At 37.2% G+C, this 25,494-nt stretch overlaps 2 protein-coding genes across 3 annotated transcripts in view; both read left to right on the top strand.

Annotated features, from left to right (window-relative positions):
* Window positions 1-23,764, top strand: part of SAMD8 (sterile alpha motif domain containing 8) — a 48,219-nt gene extending 24,455 nt beyond the window's left edge. For both annotated transcript variants that reach the window (XM_081158450.1, XM_081158451.1), the window contains exons 2-6: window positions 2,145-2,737; window positions 12,239-12,334; window positions 14,572-14,689; window positions 18,951-19,101; window positions 19,268-23,764. In XM_081158450.1, the coding sequence (XP_081014576.1) occupies window positions 2,145-2,737; window positions 12,239-12,334; window positions 14,572-14,689; window positions 18,951-19,101; window positions 19,268-19,572 (1,263 nt within the window). In that variant the 3' untranslated portion in view covers window positions 19,573-23,764. The remainder of the gene's footprint in view (window positions 1-2,144; window positions 2,738-12,238; window positions 12,335-14,571; window positions 14,690-18,950; window positions 19,102-19,267) is intronic.
* ADK (adenosine kinase) overlaps window positions 1-25,494 on the top strand; it is an 888,023-nt gene that overhangs the window by 714,887 nt on the left and 147,642 nt on the right. The gene's annotated exons all lie outside the window — the stretch shown is intronic.

The raw sequence follows: 25,494 nt of genomic DNA, 5'->3' as shown, positions 1-25,494 counted from the left end.
ACAGAAGTCGGGCCTTGTTTTGTGTGAGATGAGCTTCTCTAATTTGCTACATCGTAACTGCTACAGAATTTGTAGCATGTGCTTGTTGGATATTAAAAAACTGAAGTAATTTATTCAGAGCTTACCTTGGGAAAAAGATATGTCTGTACGGTGGTGGGTAGGATGAAACCATCTGGCTATGTATATGAACTAAAACATAGTGAAATCATATGTTAATGGAATATTATGTATATTTATATAATCAGTGATATGCATCAATGTGCGTAAATTCCATGTGTTAAAGTGAATAAATCATAATTATTTGGCCTTTAGGATGGTGATTATATGCTATAGCTAAAAGACTTGAGTAAGAGTTTTTTGTAGCTCTCTAGTATATAAGAATTAGCTTTTTAAAATGTGCAGATAACTTATAGATGGATGTGCTGTTAATTTTCTAAGATTGAAAAGCTATTGTGTATTGATAATATTAAAAGCTCTGTTTGGAAACAAAATATGATTTAAGGCTTCCAAAAACTAGGATTGCTTTTTAGTAATTAAGAAGTAAATATTTAATGAGAGTATTTCTTGTTTGCTGAATATTTTTGATGGTGTAAGTGGCACTCATGTAGTTAAGTATCTGCCTATTTCAAGTGATTATGTCTTTATGGAAAAAAGTTTGTGTAGCCAGAGAGACAATGCTGAACAGTAGCAGCTCTTTACTTTCCACAGCGTAAGGAAGCATAGAATCTTTTTCATAGCCAAAAATACATGTTATACGGGAATGGTAAACACCAAAGTCAGGAATTATTACATCTGGGAGGAGAGGAAGGGGATGCTATCAGGGAAGGACATATACTTCTATTGATGTTTTGTTTTACTTTTGAAAGCAAACTTTTAAAATAAAATACAATTTAACATATGTTGAGAAAAGTATAGGTCATAAGCATATAGCTTGATGAACTTTCACAAAATGAACATACCTGTAAACTAATACCCAGATTAAGAAACATAACGTTTGTATTGGATCTGGGTGGTGGGCACATAGATGTTTGTTGTATTATCCTTTATTCTTTTTTTAATACTTTAAAATTTGCATAATATGTTTTATAAAAATCATCTCAGAAGGAAATACAGTTTTGAGAGATCTGGAAAATGTCAGAAAACCCAAATGCTTTAGTAGTTGAGAAAGTATTTTAGGGAATTAGGTTTTTTCCATGTAGGCCGTTGTCTCCCCTGTATCTGATAAAGTTTATAAACCTGATATTGGCCCAAGTTACTGAAAGTTTTAAAATAGAAAAAGAATATAAACAGTGCTGTGTGGGATCAAAGTAATAAAAATCATTTGTACTTTTTGGAATAATACATTATTAGCTTTTTATAATTTGCAGTATAAAGTTTGGTTCCTCAAATTTATGGGTATGTTGAAATTACATTTTTGTTTTTAAATTTTTATCACTAAAATCTCAATGATAGTTTAAGAAGGAAATTCCTTATTCAGTTCTATAATGGAATATTTAAATTATAGAAAGAACTGAACTAATAAGATATTTATAAATACTTAGATCTAGTTTAAAAGCTTTATGTCTGTTATAGAAATTATTTATATAGTACATAAAATATTGCTTAATCTAAGGGGTTTCCTGAAATTAGTTATCTCTCCGCCTTTATGGTGTTTTTTTGTTTTGTTTTGTTTTTTATGGTGTTTTTGTTTGTTTGTTTATTTTGAGGAGGGGGAGATACTTATTCCATGAACATGAAGATTTCTGAAATTTAATTTATTTTTACATATAACAAATCTTTATATCTCATTTTATGAAAAGTATTAAAATGGGATTTTCTCCATTGCTCTCAACAGTAGGCTTTACATAATTAAGTTATGACTGCTACGGTGTGAAATAGCCATTTGTAAAATAATGTTTTGTAAAAATGTTTGGTCATTAACCTTCTTTCTGCTATTGGGGTTATATGCATAAAATTATTAGAATGTTAATCTATTAAAAACCACTCATTATTGAATAATATTTGTTTCTTTACTTTCTTCAAGAAGCCAATAGGGCAGGGTAGGTAAATTACTGTTTCTGGTATGTTTATGTGTATTTGGTCTTCAAAGAAGTTGCTAAGACACACTGAAGTTTTTGTTTTGTTTTTCTGTTTTCCCTTTACAGACAGTGGAGGAGGAAATGGCCGGTCCTAATCAACTCTGCATTCGCCGCTGGACAACAAAACATGTAGCTGTTTGGCTTAAGGATGAAGGCTTCTTTGAATACGTGGACATATTATGCAATAAGCACCGACTTGATGGAATCACATTGCTAACGCTGACTGAATATGATCTTCGGTCTCCTCCTCTGGAAATCAAAGTCTTAGGGGACATTAAAAGGTTAATGCTTTCTGTCCGAAAATTGCAGAAAATACATATTGATGTTTTAGAAGAGATGGGATACAACAGTGACAGTCCCATGAGTTCCATGACCCCTTTCATCAGTGCTCTTCAGAGCACAGAGTGGCTCTGTAATGGGGAGCCTTCACATGACTGTGATGGACCCATCATTGATTTGAATTCTGACCAGTACCAGTATATGAATGGTAAAAACAAACATTCTGTTCGAAGATTGGACCCAGAGTACTGGAAGACCATACTGAGTTGTATATATGTTTTTATAGTATTCGGGTTTACATCTTTCATTATGGTTATAGTCCATGAGCGAGTGCCTGACATGCAGACCTATCCACCACTCCCAGATATATTCTTAGACAGGTAAGTTTTGTTTCTAATTGCCAAGTTTGTAGAAGATTGCTTTAACAGCAATGATAAAAGCATGTTTATGATAACTGTTGTTATTGTTTCGATTGACATATACTATCCATTTGCTTTATCTGATAGTATAGAAAGATATGGTTTGAAATTGCCTCTTTTTCTTAAAGTAAACCAGATCTTAACCCTAGGTGAGTGGGAGAGACCAATGTTTAATTTATTTTTCTGTAATTATATTATAGCTCCCTGGACACTTCAGATTTTAAAGGGGTTTCCCAGAATGTTGTTTGTAATAAATTGAATTTGGTTATTATTTTTTTTTTTTAAATGATGATCAGAGTTCTGCTTTTCAAAAATATGGGGAGATCTCCTGTATCACCAAATAAATTGGGATTATCACAAATAGTACAAAGTGATTCATTGATAGTATTCTGTTTTTATGAAATACTAAATGCATAAAAAAAGAATATAGTATATGTATATCAAAAATAAGACTAGAACAAACCTCAAAACTGTTAGTTTTTATATTTGTGATTTTTATTATTTTTCCTTTTATTTTTAAACTAAGGGGATCCATGAATTTACATTTTTCTTTTTTTAAGATTTTTAAATTGCTTTTTAGAGAGAGGGGAAAGGAGAGGGAAAGAAAGAGAGAAACATCAATGTGAGCGACATCGATGTGATCAGCTGCCTCTTGCACGCCCTCTACCAGGGATCAAGCCACAACCCCGGCATGTGCCCAGACCTGGAATTGAGCCAGCAACCTTTCGGTGCACAGGACAGTGCCCAACCAACTGAGCCACAGCAGCTAGGGCTAAACCCCTTTAAAATCTGATTTTTTTAAAAGTCTTTTTAAAGTTTATAGTGCTTTCTTGTTTATTTTTATAAAATGTTTTGCCCTTCTGAAGGTGCCTTATAATGAATGTTTTTTTAATCAAATGGATCAAAATGTCCACTTTAAGATGGCAGAATGACATACATATCCATATTTTGTCCCCTCTCTCTAACTCTGACTAAAAGTATAGTAAAGGTTTTTAATGTTTGGTTGTTTGCTTTAAGTTGTGCACCCACAAGGATGGGACAGATAAGAGAGGAGAAAACAGCTATACATTTTTGGAAGTTTGAAAGCAGATGGATGAGTGGCAACTAGCAGACCTAAAATAACCTAATTCTGAAACAGCAGTCAGGAAAACTGAGAACCAACCCAATCTATGTTTCAGATTTCTCAAACTTCTAAATATTGGAGGTGAAAGAGTGTTGTTAAAATAAGGGGAATTGAATGAAAGCTGATCAAGAAGCTGTTAGATCCCTGTATCTCTTTCCCTATTCTATACAGTTTTCCTAACTGTAAACAAGACCCCAAGGAAGTAAGGAAGAAGGCATGTGGATATCTGGGAATGAATACTCAAAGCAGAGGAAGCAGCAAGGTGCAAAAATCTGAAATTGGTAGTGTGCTTTAGCATGTGTAAGGAACAACAGGTGAGAGATTGAGAGAACAGTTGCAGATGAGGTCTGAAAGGAGACAGGAGTCCAGATTGTGTAGGGACCAGTTATAAAGGCTTTAGCTTTCATTTTGAGTGAAAAGGAAAGCCATTGGGAACTATTTAGGAGAAGAGTAGAGTGAACTAACTTCCATTTTAAAGGGTCCTTCTACTTGTATTAAGGATAGCCTGGGGGCTGAGGATGGGAAAGCAGGGACTAGGTAAATTATTGAATTCATCTAGACAAAGATGAGGTGGATTGGGTGAGGATAGTAGTGGTAGAGATGGTGTGAAAGAGTCAATCTCTCTCTTTCTAGATATATCTATATATGTAGAAAGAGAGATTTGTTGATGAAGTACTTGTAAAATATAAGTGAAAGAGAGATGTCAAGAATTATCCCAAGATTTTTTACTTGAGCATCTGGAAGGAAGGAGTTGCCCTTTACAGAAATGGGAAGCCTATACAAGGAGCTGACTTGGAGAGAAAATTAAGGGTTTGATTTTAGACACGTCAAGTTTGAGCTATCTTTTTTTTTTCTTTAATTCTCACCCCAGGGTATTTTTTCCCATTGCTTTTCAGAGAGAGTGGAAGGGGGAGAGAAAGACACACACATCCATTGGTTGCCTTCTGCACCTGCTTCAACCAGGGCCAAGGATTGAGTCTGCAACTGAGGCACGTGCCCTTGTCCAGAATCGAATCTGGGCCCATTCAGTCTTCAGGCTGCTGTGCTAACCACTGAGCCAAACCGGCTAGGGCAAGTTTGAGCTATCTTTTACACCAAATCAAGTAAGAGATGGAAAGATGAATTAGAATTCGGAGAGATATAGGCTGATTTGGGGGAGTTACCAGCATAGGTAAAGCCATGATGTTAGATAAGGTCTCCTAGGGGGTGAGAGGGAAAATAAGAAGATTGAAGATTGAGCCCAAGAACATTTTAACACTTAGAGGTCAGAGAAGTAAGGTAAAACTAGCAAAGAAGACTGAGAATGGGAAAGAAGAAATTAGAAACAATCAAGTCTTACAGGTTTTCTTTTAAGGACAGCAGAGAAATAAAGCTATAGCTTGGGGAGAGGAGGAAAGGATATGGAGTCAGCAGGGTTTTGTTTTGGATGGGCTATATTATAGCATGCTTGTTGTATTGGTGATAGGAATGACCCAGTTTGGGGGGTTGTGGGATGATGTTGGAGGAAAGACAAGGTACAATTTTTGGAGTCATGTCCTTGAAAAGAGATGGGGTCCAGTAGGTGGGAGAGGCTGGTGTTAGGCACATGGACTGTTCAACTGTAACAGAGGGGAGGGTGGAAAAGATGGAAACAGAGGTAGAAGGTTGCTAGATGTGATGGTGGAACATTAGGAAATGCTCTTCTGATTGTTGTTGTTTTTTCTCTCCAAACAGAGTTAGAATGGAGGGAAGGTTTGTAGTTTGAGGAGAAAGGATGGGGTGTAAAAACAGTCATCCGGGAGAGTGAATAGACTGTGATGCAGTAGTAGCACTGAAGGCCGCCTTCTGGTTGGTAGTCGTGTTGGCATTGTGTGTTCTACCAGCCTCCCTCACCTGCACAGATACTGGAATGGAATAGGTGGATAAATAGATTTAAGCAGGGTTGAAGCTTTTTTAGACAGTACAATGAAGGAAAAAGAGGCAAGGGAGTGATTATAATGACTTTCCATGGACTCAGGTGGGTAAGGAGGGATGTGAGGATATGGGGTAGATGAAGGACAGTGAAAATGTTATAAGATCAGTGGAATTTAGGTCTCAGAATTATTGAAAGTAGAGTCTGAAGGAATAAACTGGAAAGACCAGAGGTGTTGGTTAGTGTAGGATTCTTGAAATTGAGATTATAAAGAATAATCTTAGTAATGACAAGATCGGTTATAACCATGGGTGTGGGTTACTGAAGTAGAGTAAAAGACACGGTCATAGAGGAGTAGTTAAAAGAGAATTAAGTGGGAACACAAATTACAACAGGAGTAGTTTTGGAGAGAATGACAGTGAAGCAAAAACTAAAATCTTCAAGAAATGAGGTAATGGATGCTGAAAGTCTACAGATGACTATAACAAGGCATAATGGGGAAAAAGGGAGAAATATCTGGAAGAGTAATGAAGACTTTAAACTATACAATTCAGTGATTTTTAGTATATTTACAAAGTTGTGTATCCATCACCACTAATTCCAAAACGTCATTGCCCCCAAAAGAAACTCATATCTATTATCAGCCATACCCCATTCCCCTCTCCCTCTAGACCCTGGCAACCACCAATCCACTTTCTGTTTCAATGGATTTGCCTGTTCTGAACATTTCATATAAACAGAATCATACAGTATGTGGCCTTTTTCTGTATATTTCTGGCTTCTTTCATTTAAAGATTCATCCACATATAGTATGTATTAGTATTTTATTTCTTTTTATTACAGAATAATGTTTCATTGTATGGATATACTACAATATGTTTATCCATTCATCAGCTGATGAACGTTTGAATTGTATCTAATCTTTGGCTACTATTAATGCTGCTGTAAACATTACTGTACAAAGTTTTGTATAGGCATGTTTCCAGCTCCCAATGGGTATTTGAAACCAAATTTTGCCTAACTCTATAGTGCCACCTACTACAAAGCTTGCTCTTAAGTCTCTGAGCTCTAGTCCTGTCAGTGCTCTTCCTGTTTCCTCTCAGACTGGGTTTCCATTTTCTTGCTCACTGGTTTTCCCAACATCCAGCAAATGTGTCTCTCTGTTGGAGAGCTGCTCTTGGACTGCTGGGACACACTTTGCCTGCTTGAAAAGAGAGCAAACATGCTTGGAAATGTACATCTCTCCAGCAGCAGCCCTTAACCAATGACTGGTGAGGCAGGGTATAAATATTTCATTTCTCTTTGTCCTAATTGGGACAACTTTTAGGTCGGACATACACTGTTTCCCAAATGCCCCACAGGATGTAGCGAAAGTTATCTTTGCCGGAGTTCCCCACAGGGCTGTGCTTGATGTCTCACACTTGCCTTGCTTTCTTGCCTTTCTGATCTCATTTCCCCACTGCCCTATGGTTCTCCCTTGGGAACACTCCTAATCTCTTTCACACTGATATTTGTTTCAGAGTCTGCTTCTGAAGCTTATTTGACACGATTCCAAGAGTTTCAACACAACATAAACAAAATTAGAAGGAGATAGGGATGCTTCTACAGGCAGGCCCACTTACAAAAATGAGAAGGGATAGCTGATAACCATAACAACAAGGGAGGAAGCAGAGGCACTATAAAAAGAAAACATAAATAATGGAAAAACCACATCAATCTGGGGCTTAACTGCCCTTTATTTCTCAGTAGTCCTTGAAGTCATTATTGTGTTCAAGGTAATAATCAGTGTTCACAGTGATGACTCTGAATTACCAAAGAAAATTAAATTTTATCCAGAAAAAAAGGCATATACATGTATAATGCATTTTAGAAAGCTTTGTATTATAAGTATGAAATATTGAGTACATATTTGACAGTTTCCTCACAACACTACACTAAAATGACAGTAAAAGGGAGGGAGGTCCCTATAATCTCCTGAAGGCAAAAGTAGTGATAATGAAAAATTGGAAGGTGGGAAGTTAAGTGCCTGTTGTGAGATTGGAAGTGGGACTAGCAGTGCCCCAAAAGTGAATTTATTTGTACTATAGAGCTCTAGAAAAACTCTGAAAATAGGAGGCACCAAGCATATCTCAAGACCAGATACAGAAAGGAGCTAAATATGGGAGATTTGGTTGAAAATAAATTTAAGAAGCTTTTACACCTGCTCTATTCCAACAGAAGACAGGTAGTATATTGTCCAGAATAGTTGGATGTGAGGGTCTCAACTCGGAGACACCAGGCCCACATGAGAACAAAGGTACATGTTTTTTGGTATGTTTTCAAGAGGATTAAGTGTATGCCTATGTACTAATCACTGAGACTTCCATCTCTCTTCCTTAAGTAGCCAGACTCATTTCCTATCTCCACTCCCACCCAGCCCAGTCCTCCAAGCAGGAGAACAGTCTTCTCCTTGGAAAACCTATGGAAGAGAAAAGAACTGTAGATACAGTGGTGGGAAAGATAGCCCTATCTAATTAACCAGACCCCTACTCAATTACTCTATAGTGAAACGTACAGTTTGACAAGCTCAGACCACGCTCATACAGTGTTAGGTTTTTGTTGTTATTTTTTTTAGTACTTCACTGTCAAATATTAATGGTCAGTCAAAAATCACCAAACATTTGAGGAAAACAGACCAATGCAAATAGAAAAAGCAAACTGGGAACACAAAATAGGGAGCAGAAGAACACTTTAAAACAAATAATTTATATTCTCACAGATAAGAGATATTGCATTCTATGAGACAGTAACAGTAGCCTATAAAAAAAGGAAAATTGCCCAGCCGGGCATGGCTCAGCGGTTTAGCGTCAACCTAGGATCCAGATGATCAGGGTTCGATTCCCAGTCGGCACATGCCCGGGTTGCGGGCTTGATCAATGGCTCTCTCATCATTGATGTTTCTCTCTCTCTCTCCCTCTCCTTTCCTCTCTCCAAAATCAGTAAAGATATTAAAAAAAAAAGAAGAAGAAGAAAAGAAAGAAAATTCAGAGAAAAAGTTTTTGGAAAATAAAAAATGAAAGTAGAAATTTAAAATCCAGCAGGATAATTGAAACATAGATTTGATGAAATTGCCCAGCATGTTAAACAGAGATGAAAAATAGAGGTGCCCTGGCTGGTGTGGCTTAATGGTTAGAGCGTCAGCCCTCACACCAAAAGGTCTCCCCGCAAGGGCATGTAACTGGCTTGTAGGTTCGATCCCAGGCTCTGGTCGGGGCGCGTGAGGGAGGCAGCCAATTGATGTGTCTCACATCGATGCCTCTCTCTTCCTCTCTTCCCCCTTTCCTCCTCCCCCCTCCCTTGCACTCTCTCTAAAAAATCAATGGAAAAAAATATCCTCAGTTGAGGATTAATGAAAAAAAAAAACAGAAACAAAAGTAGAGGACAAAAGATCTACCCAGTCGGCCCCTCAGTGAACAAGTTGGGGTTCTTATAAAGAATACATAGAGAAAATGAGGGGGAAGATATTATCTAAGATATAATACAAGGAAATTTCCCAGAACCGAAGGATGTGATTTTCTAGATTGAAAGGGCCCAATACAAGCAACGTACAGTATCAGTACAAGAAATGAAAAATTTCAGAATACTGGGTATAACAGAAGATCCTAAGAAGCTTCTTAAGAGACAAAACTGGTAACGCAAAGACTGGAAATCCAAATAGCATCAAACTTCTTAGCAACAGTAGAAACTAGAAGACAATGGAACAGTGCCTTTAACATTCTGAGAGAAAAGAATGTCTAACCTAGAATTCTTGGTCCAGGCAAACTACCAATTAAAAACAAGGCTAGACCCAAAGGTATTTTTAAATTTACAAGTCTCAAAATATTTATTCTCCAACCCCACACCTACTAGAATTGCTAAAATGAAAAAAATGATAATAACAAGACTTGGTGAGGATTCAAAGCAACTGATACTGTCATAGGTTGCTGGTAGAAATACAAAATGATACAGCTGCTTTGAAAACAGTTTGATAGTTTCTTAAGAAGTTAAACATACACTTAACATAGAACTCAACAGTTTCACCCCTAGGCATTTACCTAAGAGAAATGAAAACATGTTCACCTGTATGTGGTCTTTATTCATAATCACCCAAAACTGAAAATAGCCCAAAATATCCATCAACCAGTATAGTGATGAAATTGTAGATAAAGAATTACAAATGCAATAACATGGATGAATCTTAAAGGTGGTATGCTGAGTGAAAACAGCGAGATTCAAAAGGTATCTGGGTAAATACTGTGGGTACATATATATGCCATTCTGGAAAAGGCAAACCTGTAAGGGACAGAAGTCAGATTGGTGGTTGCCCAAGGGCTGGGAATGAGTGCTGTAATCGACTACAAAGGAGCACAAGGGAACTTTCTGGACTGATGAAAATGTCCTATATCTTTATTGTGGTCGTGGTTACTCAACTGAATGTTAAAACTCATTGAAATATAGAGCTAAAAAGGGCAAGTTTTTCCGTTTGTTAGTAAACCTCAAATAAATCTGACACTAAAAAATATATCCTCCAGCCCCTCTTTCTCAGAGCATAACTGGAGGACACACACCATCAAACTGAGTAAACTAAGAGGACATGGGATTCAGGAAACGGGGTCCATGTTAGAAAAAGAGGAATTCCCAAGATGAGGGTTAAATTTTATCTCAGCAGATAAGCATGCAGGAGGACTGGAAGATGGCAACTCTCCTAGAATGGAACAAGAGGAGAAGAGCTCTAGGAGGGGTTACCACCCTCACCAAGGAAAAATTGAAATTGATGGAACAGTTTGGAGATTAATTCATGATAGGTACACAAGGATAAAAAGAGTTATTAGCTCCAGAGAATTATAAGAAGTTGTACAAGCCCTGGCCAGGTGGCTCAGTTGGTTGTAGCATCATCCTGTACACCGAAAGGTTGCAGGTTCAGTTCCTGATCACGGCACATACCCAGGTTGTGCGTTCGATCCCCAGTTGTGCATATGGGAGGCAACTGATCGATGTTTTTCTCTCACATTGATGTTTCTCCCTCCTCCTCCCTTCTTTTCTCTCTAAAATCAATAAAGAAACATGTCCTTTGGTGTGGATTTTTAAAAAAATTTTAAAAAGGATATATAAAGCAAAGGGGGACAGGGAGATATAAAGGAGTAAAACAAAACAAGAAGTCTATTTACTGCTCCAAAACAAAACCAAATATAGTAGTTCCCTCTTATCCAAGGTTTTGCTTTCCACAGTTTGTTACCCATGGTCAACTGTAGTCTAAAACTATTAAGTGGAAATTCCAGAAATAATTCATACATTTTAAATTGTGCACCATTCTGAGTAGTGTGATGAAACCTCTCACTGTCCTGCCCCATTCTGTCCTGGACATGAATCATCTTTTTGTCCAGTGTATCCATGCTGTACGTGCTATGTGGCCATTACATTTAGTAGTCACCTGGGTTATATAATTGACTGTCATGGTATCACAGTGCTTGAGTTCACGTAACCCTTATTTTACTTAATGTCTCATTCACCTCACTTCATCATACAGGCATTTTATCATCTCACATCATCACAAGAAGGAGAGTACAGTATTGTGAGATACTGCATGAGAGAGACCACATTCACATAACTGTAATTAGAGTATATTGTTATAATTATTCTTATTTTATTATTAGTTACTGTTGTTAATCTCTTACTGTGCCTAATTTATAATTTAAACTTTATCATAGGTATGTATAGGAAAAAAATAGCATATATAGGGTTTGGTACTGTCCATGGTTTCAGACATCCACTGGATCTTGGAACATATACTCCACAGATAAGGGGGACTACTGTATACTAAATGAGGAGTCAGGGTCAAGCCCTGCTTCTCTGGATTCTGAAATGAGACCATCATGCAAAGTGAGCCTTTTTCCCAGTGTTTTTTGTGGGCAGCCCTATATCCAGGTCTATGATGCTATAGGGAGAGAGGAAAGGGTTGTTACTTTTTTTTTGTTTGTTTTTAATCCTCACTGGAGGATAGGTTTATTGATTTGAGAGAGGGAGAGAGACAGACATGGATGTGAAAAAGAAACACTGATTGGTTGCCTCTCGTACGCGCCCCAACTGGGAACTGAACCTGCAACATAGGTATGTGCCCTGACCAGGAATTGAACCCACAAACTTCTGTTGTCCAGGACAACACTCTAACCAACTGTGCTACATTGGCCAGGGCAAGGGTTATTTCTTAACAGAGAAACATGGCTAGGAATCACAGACAACAAAGAGATTCCTGTAAGCGGGGTACTTTATGAAACAGTTCCTGCCCCCCCCCCCCCCCGTTCTCAAAATATCATCTCCTGAAAGACATATAAGTTATAGAAAGCAATTATAAGGTCATTATTGAAAAGAGTGATGTCATTTACATGCGTTTACTTCATGTCAGCCCCAAATGTACTTTTTTCTGTTCTAGCGTTCCGAGAATCCCATGGGCCTTTGCCATGACAGAAGTATGTGGCATGATTCTGTGCTATATTTGGATCCTGGTTCTTCTTCTTCACAAACACAGGTATTTCAGTTACTCAGTTAAATAGCTAAAGGTATTTTGACTGTCTTGTGTAAAAGTCATCAAACTTGTTTCTCCCTTTGCAGTTTCCTTGTTAGATTCCTTCTCGAGTCATTGTGACATTACAGTTATTGACATAGGAAGATGTTTTGATCAGCCCAAACAATTAGCTGGAGGTAATATCTACATATTTAGTAATATTCTGAATGTATTTTATAGGGCTTTCAGAGGTAGTGATGTTCAGACTTGGGCCAACTATTGACAATCTAGCCATTATATTTCTTTGGAAACAAATAAAAAATGTCACTTTCTGTAGAAGGATAGAAACTCCTCCAAGGACAGTCTTTGGTCAAATGTTTGAATAGACAAAATGGTTCTCTGCTTGGAGGAGGCCTATTTAAAAAGAGATTATTTTGCATATACCGTGCATGCCTAGTCAGTGTGGTTTACTTTATTTATTTATTTACTTTTTAAATATGTTTTTATTGATTTTTTTATAGAGAGAGGAAGGAAGGGGGGAGAGAGAGAAGCATTGATGAGAGAAACATTGATCAGCTGCCTCCTGCGCTCCCCCTACTGGGGATGGAGACTGCAACCCCTGGCATGTGCCCTGACTGGGAATCGAACCTGCGACCTCTCGGTGCATGGGGCGTTGCTCAGCAAACTGAGCCACACCTACCAGGGCCCGTGTGGTTTACTTTAGATGGTAGAGGAAATTGCTGAGTAGGGAAAGTGATTCCTCGGCACTTTCACCAAGAAATTTAAAGGGAAGAATTTTTTTCTCATTGAAAAAAGAAGAGGAGGGCAAAGGGAGGCCCCTCCCTACCTTAAAGAGGGAAGTTACTTGAGTAAAAAATAAAGCCTGGGGAGAAAAAAATTAAAGGGCTAGAAAGCTTGTGGTTCTGCTGTTCGTTGTCTTTGGACACTGAAGAGGATTAGGGATGCTTTCTTGAATTTTTGACCCCCTCTTCTCACCAGGAATTGCTTGAGGTAAACCACAGTGAGGAGCTTTAGGTCCTAAGCAGCTGTTACTTCAGTGCCTTGAAGATGAAAAGATAGGTTGATGAGTGCTACTCATGTTACACTTTTAGGCCACATTTGCACTTCATTTCTTCCAGTTTTGTAGCAATATTGCTTAAAACCAGAGGTGTTTTAAAAACACCTGTATCCCTGCTGCTTTCTTGTTTGATTTTGTCTTCCAAAACCCTGTACATGTGAATTTATCCGCGCTTCAAAACAAGAAAGAGTTTACTTTATAGGAAACCTTTGTAGATTTAGCAAAGCATAGCAGTGGCCAGTTAAATGCAAATTTTGATGTTTCATTAATCAAAGAAAGTGTTTCTCAAATGTGGTCTTTGTGCCACTTTCATTAAAATGCAGAATCCTGGGCTCCATCCCAGGTGTACACACTGAAGTTTGAAACATACCTAACCTTGTGTTCAGTGCTTTATTTTTGAGGGTGGGAGTAGTGTTTTGAAAATGTGTAAAGCATAGTCCCTGAATGTAAGTATCTTATAGTCTGTTTTAGTTCAAGACATTTAAAAAAATAATATAACAGTACAAATGATGTCACAATGCGCTTTAAAATTTTTGTTAGAAGTATACTTAATGTAAAACTTAGTATTTAAAAAACTTAGTATTTTATAGCTTAAGTTTAAGTTAAGGAAGTTAACATTTAATAGATAGCTACTATCATTAGCACATTTACAATGCTATTAATGAGCAAACAATTCCCTGGATCCATGTGTTCAACTTTACCTCTCATTAAGTAAATGATTTATGTGCAGTATATGAGTAATAGGACCAAAACTAAGCTAAGAGTCAGGCTAGGTACTAGTCTTCTCTTTTACATAGCTCTTTTGCTTTCTCTTAGCCATATTTCCTTATCAATGAAATGCTTTTGGGTCTGCACTGTCCAGCATGGCAGGTGGTAGCCACCACGTGTGGCCATTTAAATTTAAATTAGTAAAAATGAAATAAAATTCAGTTCCTCAGTCATCCTAGTCACATATCGAGTGCTCAAAAGCCACGTGTAGGTAGCTTGCTGGACAGCGCAGTTGTAGAACATTTCATCTTTGCAGAAAGTCCTGCTGGACAGTGAAAGTCTCTAAGATTTCTGCCCTCTTCCCTGAGTCTAGTGGTTTTCCTGCTTGCTCTCTCTTAAGTGAACATGCCATATCTGGGTTATTTTGGTTTGTTTTCTCCTGATCTTTCTCCCTTTTTGGTCGCTCTGTTCACAGGTCAATACTTCTGCGAAGGCTCTGTAGTCTGATGGGCACTGTATTCTTGCTTCGCTGCTTTACCATGTTTGTGACCTCCCTCTCCGTGCCAGGACAGCACCTGCAGTGCACTGGAAAGGTAGCCTGCTACCTTCTTTATCATTCTTTCCTCTTGTTCTTGGTGGGTTGTTGGCACCATATGTACAGTAGAGCTAAGACTTGCTTTTATTGTTAAAATGTGCTTTTTAGTATTTTTAATATCTGTAATAAACCTCTAGAAATAATTTGTAAACATTTTAAGCTGGAATCTACCTCTTTGTTACTTCTATCACATTGATCCTCTGTAGAGCTGTAGAAAATGTCTTTGAATTAATCATTTGCCCTTTCCTATTGTCCTCAGCATCTTTAGTTCTTCATATCACAAGACTGGCCCCTTCACTGTCCTCATCACTCCTTTTTAAAAAGTGTTGCAGTTTGATCATATTCTGTTTAAAATAAGTACCCACTACTCTATCTGGGATATACTAAATGATGGCTGATTTTTTGTTTTGTACATTGTAGTTTGTTTTGGTATACTGTAGACATCTCTTCTGGTTAAATTGAGAGAAAAGAGAAAATGCAGATAGGAACAAAAGAACCCTGGGTAATGAATAACTTTAAAAATAAAAAATAAAAATAACCCTGAAAATCACCTGTACTGTGTATACAAAATTGGCTGTTGTGACTCATTAAATGTGGACAAAAGACTTTATTATCCGGCTTTTCTAAGCCTCCATGTTTTAGTTGTATTCCCAAATACTCAAATGAATATATTAACACCTTTGTTATTTTAATGTTGTTTGTAAAGTGTAAAACAAAATTAAATGTCAGTTCTTCTACTGCAATATAAACAGCTGAAATGCCAACAAGGGAAGATTAGGCAGCTAAAGTCGATCAAGAGCTAAAAATATAGCCCTGAGCAGAAGGGTGACAAAACTTTTTCTATGTCTTAGGGGACTGACCAGTAAGAAAGGTGAAAGGGTTATATGACATTTAGGACAGCCCTTTTTCTTTCTCTAGTGACTGTTTTTCATGATCAGTTATATATGAAGCTTTCTATTCAAATCTGCCCTAAATGCTGTTAATTGCTTTGAATTATAAGATAACCTACTTATTGACCTATATTATTTGCAGCAGTCATTAAAAATAGAAAATTAAGATGATAGTAACTAGCAATCAAATTCCTTACAGTGAACTCTATAGGGTATTTTTATTGTAACAAATTAATTGCTTGAAATCTCATTCTCAGAAGCAGGAGGTTTGGGGACAGAACCAAGAACACTCCTGTTTTTGAAATTAATCGATGGACTTACCTTAAGGAAAGAAATACTTAAAGCAGATTTTTAGACCTTATTTCATCAATTCCTCTTATTTATTCTATTGTTTGTTACAACTTCATTTTTCTGGAAGAACATTTGGCACATTTAAGATTGAAAAGGATCGGGAGACTTGAGTAATTGAGCAATAATTGCTTTTTTTTTTTTGACTGGTATTACTTATTCCTGTTCGTGACTGAGACTTTTTCCTAGTAGTCTCTGTTCTTCACTGCCTGGTTTTTTACTTTCATGAGAGTAACATCTCTAACCCTATTCTCATTAGAGGTCATGGAAAAAACAAATCATGAACTTTAGTACCTTCTTTTTTATTTTCTCTAATAATAAATTCTTCCTCTCCTGCCTTCAAAGACAGAAAGAGGAAGCTGAGTAGTGTATAATCAGCAGATGAGCTTTCTAATGAAATTGTGATCTCTAACGAAGTTGTTTTGTTACTAAACAAGGGTGTCAGCCCACTCCACACGCAGCAGAACCGAACACTGAAAACCGAATTTTGCAGTGGGGAAACTGAAGTCATTTATTGCCATGGTGCCAAACCAGGAGAACAGGAAGCTATTGCTTTGAACCTGAACTCCCCAATGGCTTTTGATCAAGGATTTTTAAAGGCAGAGGTTGAGGGTTAGGAGTTAGGGTCAGAGGGTGAAGCTGATCGGTTAATTCTTATGCAAGCTTTTGTGGTTTTCCTTAGTCTGATTAATTCAGTTCCTAACATCTTATTTGGTGCCTTTGTCACTGTGATCGGGTGATCTATCTGGTTAAGGAACCAAAATCCTGCAAAATATCTGATAATTGTATGTCAATGACATCTTTAAAGCAAAAAACAGACACTAAACATCTCATGACCTTCGTTTTTGTTTAAGCTATCATTGTTTTGTGCTTAATTAGCAACATTTTTCTATTATCTCAAGCAAAGTGTACTTTTAAACATTTTTTCCTGGAACTTGCTTTACAGGCAGACCTTCAGGACATGACTAACATACTTTATAATCTTTGACTATAAGTGACTAACATATTTTCTTTATCTTTGACTGAAAGCTATCTGACAGCCAAAGCTATTGGAACATTTAGTTCAAGCCTAAACCTGTCTCTAGACTCTATTATCTAATACCTAAACATGTTTACTGTTCACTGCCCATTTCAATTTCTTTTATTCATTAGCCATATAATAGAATATTCAAGAAAGAATAGTTTTGGAATTGGCCTCTCTGGGTTCACATCATGGTTATGTTACTAGCTATTTGACTTCTCTAAGCCAGATCCCTCATCTGCACAATTGAATTATTTCATAAGATTATTGTGGAAATTCAATGCAGTAACACATAAAGCACTTAGTAGCACGCCTTGCACATAGTAAATGCACATAAAATTTTAGCAGTTTTTTATATTGTTATTATATGCCTTTTTGGGTATGCGCATGTGACCATTGCTCAAACTCTTCCTCAGAATGGATTGCTTTTGTTTTTGTTGTCGTCAATCCTCACCCAAGGATATTTTTTCCATTGATTTTTAGAGAGAGTGGGGTGGGGAGAGAAACACCGATGTGAGAGAGACACATCAATTGGTTGCCTCCCTCATGGGCCCCAACTGGGGCCGGGGATTGAACCGAGAACCAAGGTATGTGCCCTTCACCAGGAATCAAACCCGTGACCCTTTGGTGCACAGGCCAACTCTCTAACCACTGACCCACACTGACCAGGGCTGGATTGCTGTTTTTTGGGGTTTTTAAATATATTTTTTTATTGATTTCAGAGAGAGGAAGAGAGAGGGGGAGAGAGATAGAAACATCAATGATGAGAGAGTCATTGATCGGCTGCCTCCTGCACAGCCCCTGCTGGGGATCGAGCCCACAACCCGGGCACGTGCCCTGACCGGGAATCAGACTGTGATCTCCTAGCTCATAGGTCGATGCTCAACTGCTGAGCCGTGCTGACCGGGCCTGGATTGCTTTTTTAAACTTACATGTGGGAGTTGGGATTAGGTTTGGCTGCTAATAATAGGAAATTCAAGATGGCTATGGTTTAATAAACAAACTGGTTTATTCTCTCATAAGAGAAGTCTGAAAGTAGGTACTCCAGACCAGATATAACTTTATGTAGTTAACAAAAACTCATGAAGATGTTTCTGTCTTTCTGCTCTCATAACACTTGGCCTGTATCCTCAAGACCACCCTGTGGTCCAAGATGGCTGCTGGGGCTTCAACTACCACGTCTGATTTGTAGGCTAGAAGAAGGAAAGGGAGAAAAGACTTCCTCCAAGCTGTTGTCTCTTTCCTTTCTAAATAGCCTTCCCAGAAATCTTTTACACTTTCACTATGTCTTATTATACAGAACTTAGTCACATAGCCACACCTGGCTGCAAGGGAGGCTGGGAAAGGCATTGTTTTGGTTGAGTCATTGCCACTTCAAATAAACGTGAGGTTCTATTACCAGGGGAGAGGGGGAGAATGGGCATACTGGCAGCCTCTGTCTCTGTCATAGCCTCTTTCTTATTGGTGAGAACAGCCTAACAAATACTGCTCTATTATTGGATTAAAAACTTGGAAATATTTTTGTTTTGTAAAGACCTTTTTTCTTATAAAGAAACTCCTAGTAGAGAAGTTTGAATTACATTGATTTTATTTAATTACCAGAATATTTCTGAGTACAGTCAAACTTTGATCACCCCTTCTTGATATCTGGAATTTAATTAGACTGGAGTCTGGTTGCTTTTGCTTAGATCTTATTTCTAAGTCATTCAGCATTTGTATTTCTTTCTTTCTTTTTTAATATATCGATTTTGGAGAGAGGAAAAGGAGGGAGGAGAGAGGGAAGGAGGGAGAGAGAAACATCAATTTGTTGTTCCACTTATTTATGCATCCATTGATTGATTCTTGTATGTGCCCTGACTTGGGATGAAACCTACAACCTTGGTATACTGGGATGACGGGGCCAGGCAGCATTTGAATTTCAGTGGGAGTGGATGTTCGGATCTCTTACCTCCCTGAGCTCCCTGAGCATTTGAAGCACTAATTCATAGCTTTCTTTCTAGGTATATGGCAGTGTATGGGAGAAACTACACCGGGCTTTTGCCATTTGGAGTGGCTTTGGTATGACCCTAACTGGCGTTCACACTTGTGGAGATTACATGTTCAGTGGCCACACAGTCGTCCTAACTATGCTGAATTTCTTTGTCACTGAATGTAAGTATCTGTTTAATGCTTGTATGCATATTAGATGACCAACTGCAGAGGAGGCTGTGGGAAGGGTGTCAAGTTCTCTGAAGAATGGGAGACTGACCTAAGAAACATGTCTGAGAAGCATTGGAAGGAGTGTGATTTTAAAATGATCTTTCTCTCCTTTTCCCAGATACCCCAAGAAGCTGGAATTTCTTGCACACTTTATCCTGGGTTCTCAACCTCTTTGGAATCTTCTTCATTTTGGCTGCCCATGAACATTATTCCATTGATGTGTTTATTGCCTTTTATATCACAACAAGACTCTTTTTGTACTACCATACTCTAGCTAATACCAGAGCATATCAGCAGAGTAGGAGAGCAAGAATTTGGTTTCCCATGTTTTCTTTTTTTGAATGTAATGTTAATGGTACAGTACCTAATGAATATTGTTGGCCATTTTCAAAACCAGCAATAATGAAAAGACTCATTGGATGAAGACTATCTTTGTTATGGGTTTGTGATTAAATATACAGTAGTTCTTGAAAGTGAATCACTTTGCTTTCTCCCCCTAGGTTGTTCCTGGATGCCTTGTTTTTGGCTTTTATGTTGACAAGCAAAGTTCCCTGTTCTGAGCAAGGCTGTGATTGTAGAAAGCAAGAAGGAACAATCAAGAGTCCTTACATACATGTTTGAAGGGAAAGCTTAAGTAGATGTTTATTGCCCCTTCTCTTTAGACAGAAGTAATGTGATTGAAGTCAGGTTGTTACCTTACCTGTTGTATTTGCATTTTGAACTTAAGCAAATCAACTTGAGCAATTTGCTGGTTGAAAGTTTTTTGTTTTTTTTAAATTTCCAGTCATGCTCCAGTCAAGAAATAATATTTTTCGAAGTTCCTTATTATCTTCAAAGAGAAATCCGTTACCAAATGAACAGTACTTGTTCTTTGAATTAATCTCTGTGTCTTTTTAAAAATGCAACTCTGGAAATAACTGGTTTTACTAACATAATTTTTGCCTTCTGACATGGTTAAGAAAAGTATATTGAACATACCAGGATGCTTGAAACAAGAGAAAGAGGTGACACATGAGGTGACAGAGTACAAATGTAGTACTGGCATTTTTCACCAAAGATGCAATGAAAGATGCAGATCCTGTTGTGTTCTGAGGGTTCAGTATGACCATAAATTCATGGGGGGAAATGGCTGCATCCATAAAAATAAAATTGGCTGAACCTTAGTGATGCAGGCCCCTGGAACAACTTTGTGCTATAGCTGTTAGTAAGATGACAGTCCTTTTAAATGATGTTATTTAATGAGCAAAACAGTGGAGTGTTTACCAGACATTAGATAAAGTTCTTATGTCCCTAAGTATGGAGATATGCATGCAAAAAATATTTTTTCTTTTTCCTGAAAAGAAATTTATAACAGGTTGCAAGCATAGTATATCTTTTTGGTTTTTGAAATTTCTCATTCTTGGCCATCAGAAGTAAGCAGTCACAGACATATTTGGAAATGCGAGGTTTTGTTGTTTTTTAATTTTTAAATTCAATTGTGTACATACATTCTTTCTATTTAGTCTTAATTTGGCAGTCAGGAAGTGAAATAACTTAGTTGCTATTTACAACACTAAAAATTTAGTACCTTATGTAATTTGACCTCAGATAATATCTGTCACTTCACTTTTCACTTTTAACGATTTCATAGAGTATTTATGACAGCAGGATGATTGTGAAATCGGAATTTGAACCCCAACTGAAGTGCTTAGCCACTTAGAATATTAACTTGTGTAGTTTTTACATTCCATTTTAAAATAAGGAGTTAGAAAAGGTGCTGGCATATTGAGGTCTAAAATTAGGCCACTTAGCAGGAGCCTAGTCTTTAATATGGGTGAAATACTTTATTTTTGCACTTTGAGTTATATCCCCACCCTTGTATAAGCTACAGAGGAGCCTAAATGGATTGGGCAGAAAGGAATATTATGTGAACAAGTTTTAGTCAGTGCTGAATGGCCTCAGTTTGAGTTGGCTCTGAACATTATTTTTATTTCTCACTTGAGAAATGGCACAAGGCAATTCATTTTATTATCCTTTTAAACCTCATACTTTAGAATCTTATAATATCTTAAATTGTTGATTCCGTTACATGCTAGGAACAAAAATGCCAATATTTCATCTAAAGAAACTGCATAATTATGAAGGATGAAGGATGAAGGATGCTTCCTCTGCCAGTCAGGGAAGTTTGACCCTTGATGTCAAAAGATGTGGTACTGTCATTTTTTCTTTAGCTAGGGAGGGACTAATGCTGGCTTTTGGAAAAATGTTTGAAAAAAATCTGTGGCAACATTAAGTGAATAATGTTAAGTAGCTACTTAATGGTAAATTTCCTTCCATCAGTCTTCTTTCCTTCATATGGATTCTATTCTAGACCAAAATAGAAAAAAATAAACTGCAACTAATTTGCAAAACTATTGACACTGAGAGCACCTAACAGCAGACTGCAATGAGGATTGTAAAATAACTTTAGAGCCTTGTATTTATCAAATCTGTCTTGAGGAAAAGGTAAGCTAGACTTATAATTTATTGTTATAACTATTACAAGGCAGTGTTTACATAAATCAATCATCTCCAAGTCTCTTGGAAAACTTTGAGACAAAAGTCTTTTCTGTGTTTTTCTCTCTCTCAATATAAAACCTATATTTTTGTCTGTCCTGAAATTTTCAGATTTTGTCTTTGTTGATTTTTTGTTTTGTTAAAATATAAACCATAGTGAAGGTAGTATTTACATTTGCATTTTCGTTGTGAATGTGGCTAGGTAGAAAAGCTACGTGCTTTAGATCTACATATTTTTTGACCTTGTACTAGGTTCTACAGTTGCAGACTTGTGAGAGAGGCTTATATCATTAAACACTGAGACCTCAGTATAGAGGGAACCAAGAAAGTTTTGGTTTTGGGATGCAAACTGGAGATTGTATTGAAAGTCTTTGACTCATTTTCTATGTTCCTGGGATAGCATCACCCTTTCTTTCTTGCTTGCTTTCTCGCTTTTCTCTCTCTCTCTTTCTCTCTCTCTCTCTTTCTATCTCTTTCCCCCCCTCCCCCCTCCCCCCTCCCCCCTCCCATCCTCCCTCCCTCCCTCCCTCAGTTATTAGTATCCTTTTAAATCAGAAAGCATTACACTTAGCCTTAGAATCAGTCAGTTAATATGTATGGACTGTTCACATGAAAGAACCCATTGATTAAGAGACCTGTTGGTAGTGTAACTGACGCTGCAAGTGGCATACTTCTCTACCCTGTACCTGCCTGGTTGTTCTTACTTAGAATCCCAAAGATCCTATAATTTGTAAATGGAGAACAGAGGAGCCAAATGCTTTCATAGCTGATATGAAACAGTCTGTTTTAGGGACATCTCTTTAGAAAGTATTGTTTATGTATTCAAAGTCATATTCATAACACTAACATGCTTTGACTGGATTCAGCAAAAGGCAACTTCATTATTAGTTTCATAGTAAACTTTTTTTTAAGGATTCTAATTCCAAAATGCTTAAGAAAATTAACTATATTCTTGTTTTTAACACTTTGATCTAATAAATTTGGTTCTTTGATAGTCTTTTTGTAGACTTAAGTTATCCCTTACCAAAAGTAATTGTAGTAATAGTTCTTTAAGGTATTCAGGCATATGAGACAATAAAGCTCTCTTTTGGAATAGTTCAATAGCTTTCTTAAACAGTATTGATTTTATTTACATAGTTGCAAAGCCAACACAGCATGTCAGTTTTAATGACATATTTACTTGGCATTTAAGGCAGTTTGCAGATGTAAAAAGTTTAGCTCAAATTACCCTAGTACCTCTATAGAAGAGAATTGTTTGTAACATAAAAAGTCAGGCTACTTCAGGTGACCAATGAAAAAGGAAAGAGGTTGAGATTCTTTCCCCTCTGGCTTTGAGTGGCTTTGAGTGACTGAAATTACTATGGAAATAGGTTTTGGTCCCCTTCTCGCCTACCCCTCATCCCCAACAAACACCACCAATTTCAAGTAACTAAAACATGACTTTTTACTTTGCATCAAGTTCAATAAAAATATCTGTGAAATTTATAAGCTATAATTCAGCTACCAGTAAAGCTGGTTTTTAGAATTGTTCCATCCTAAATTAACCAAAGGACTTTTTATTTAGTGTACTCCATGTTTAAGCACAAGGAAGCCTGATATGGGGAGAGAAGGAGGACTGTGTTAATTTCATTGTTATTTCAGGTCTGTTTCAATCTGAACTACTGAGTTGTCTGAACATAACTAAGCAATGTTATCAGTTAGTAATATCATCTTAAAAATGCTTAATTTTAATAATTTTTTATTCAGAGAATTTATGGATCGTTGGGACAATTGAAGTATTTCTAATATGAAACAAAGGAAGTAGAAACTGGTACATAATGGGGGAAGCAAAATTAGCTTGAATTAAAGTGAGCATGTTTTGTTTCAAGAATTCTACCTAAATGTCACCCTATCCACAGAGAAACTAGTATTACTTGAAGATGTGAAAGTTCCTGTGGTAGCCATACCTTTAAGCACAGTATTGTATATAAGTAAATATCTTGATTCTAAATTAAATCCAGATTTAACTAATATATATTATTTTATATCTTTGTTGTATTAAAAAGTTTTAAAACACTAAAAATAAAACATTTGAAAGTTGGATTACAGTCTCTTATTTGTCTTTGCACTGTTAATGCAGCTGACCTATTTTTTTATACAGTGAATTTTTATTTTTGCAAATGATTGGGACCTGCAACTTTAAATCCTAATGTATCTAGTCCCTGGCATTTTCTAATGCTTCGTTGTCCTTTAAATAAGCCATTTTCCCATCCCCCTCTCTTTTTTCTAAATTAAGAAAGAAAAGTGATCTTCCTGAGGGTATTAGAAAAATTGTAGATTAAGTGAGAGGGAGGGAAGGGAAGCAAATAACTACTTATTCCTGGACACATTAAAGTTTTTGCTTGTTTTTTATTTAATTTAAATGAGATTATATAGGAAGATGCCACCATCCTGTCAGGTCAGCTTTAGAAAGACAAGAGAAACAGTTGTTAGGGATAGCCCAGTAGCTCAGAATCACGGAGTGGTTGGAGCACTAAACATTGTCACAGGTGCAGGCCCATATGAGCTTAATCCACGATTGAACTTGTCTTCATGATTACTACTAACTTGCTTCTCTGGTGCTGGCCCCAGCTGGTCTTCTCTCAGAAACTCTGGGAAAGAATAGTCCAGAGCAGACCTAGAGGCTGTTTATTTAGTGTACTCCACTAAATAACTGATGTTATCAGTTAGTAACATTCAGAGAATCTATGGATCGTTGGGACAATTGAAGTATTTCTAATATGAAACAAAGGAAGTAGAAACTGGTAGGGGGAAAGCAAAATTAGCTTGAATTAAAGTGAGCATGTTTTGTTTCAAGAATTCTACCTAAATGTCACCCTATCCAGTGCACTGGATTTAGACTCTTAAGGACCTATGCGTATGAGTTACATCTCTGCCACTGAGTAAATTGGGCCATTTCTTCCAGCCCCACTTAACCTTATGTGTAAAATAGCAGTGGGGCGGGGTTGCCCACTTCATAGGTTGTATTAAGGGTCAAATTTTGAAAGTACTATAGCCTTGCTGGCCCAGTACCTGGTCCATATTGCTGAAATAGTAGTTGAATTTAGGTCAATAAAATAGTGCGTATGCCCCCAAGAAATTAATAATCTAGCTGGGAAGATGACATGAAAAGGTAGCTAATAACAGTCATTGGTGGAATAGACCAGTAGTTTTTAAACTGCTTGGTTGAACATCTTCAGGGGTAGGGGAAGGGCATTGGAGGGTGTACCATTTTCTTCTAGAATTGGTGTTTTACATATTTAGCTTTCCTAGTTGGCTTTCCCTTTTGGGGGAAAAAAATGGTTGTAGGAAGGGGAAGGAAATGTTTGGAAACAGCTGACGCAATAGACAAATTTATTGTCTTCACTTCATGGTAGCTTGAGAGGCAAAGGGCTCACTGGGGACTGAGGGTCCAAGAAGAATTCACTAAGCATGTGAAACTTGAGCCAAGCCCTGCCTGAAGGATAATTCAGGAGGACATGATGAAAAGCTTAGAGAGTTCTAATTGTCATGCCAAAGTTTGGATTTATTTGTGTATGTATTAAGGAGCTATTGACGGAGTATGTGTTTGATGTTTATTATAAATGGAAGTATTGGGAATGCCTATTGCCAGGGTCTAAATTGTGGAGACAAGTGTAACTAGTTGTATAAAACAGGAACTGGTAAAGGGCAGAAGCGTAAGTCAGAGAGAGGCAGGACAGTGGAAAGTACACAAAAAATCACTGGAGATGAAGGGAAGGCTGGAGACCCCAAGATAGTAGGTCGAGGAACCAGGGCTAGTCATAGGTTATA

The sequence above is a fragment of the Miniopterus schreibersii genome (assembly GCF_964146895.1).
Source record: "Miniopterus schreibersii genome assembly, chromosome: 14".
NCBI lineage: Eukaryota > Metazoa > Chordata > Mammalia > Chiroptera > Miniopteridae > Miniopterus > Miniopterus schreibersii.
The sequence above is the reverse complement of the archived record's forward strand: the minus strand, read 5'-3'. Positions and strand labels throughout refer to the sequence as shown.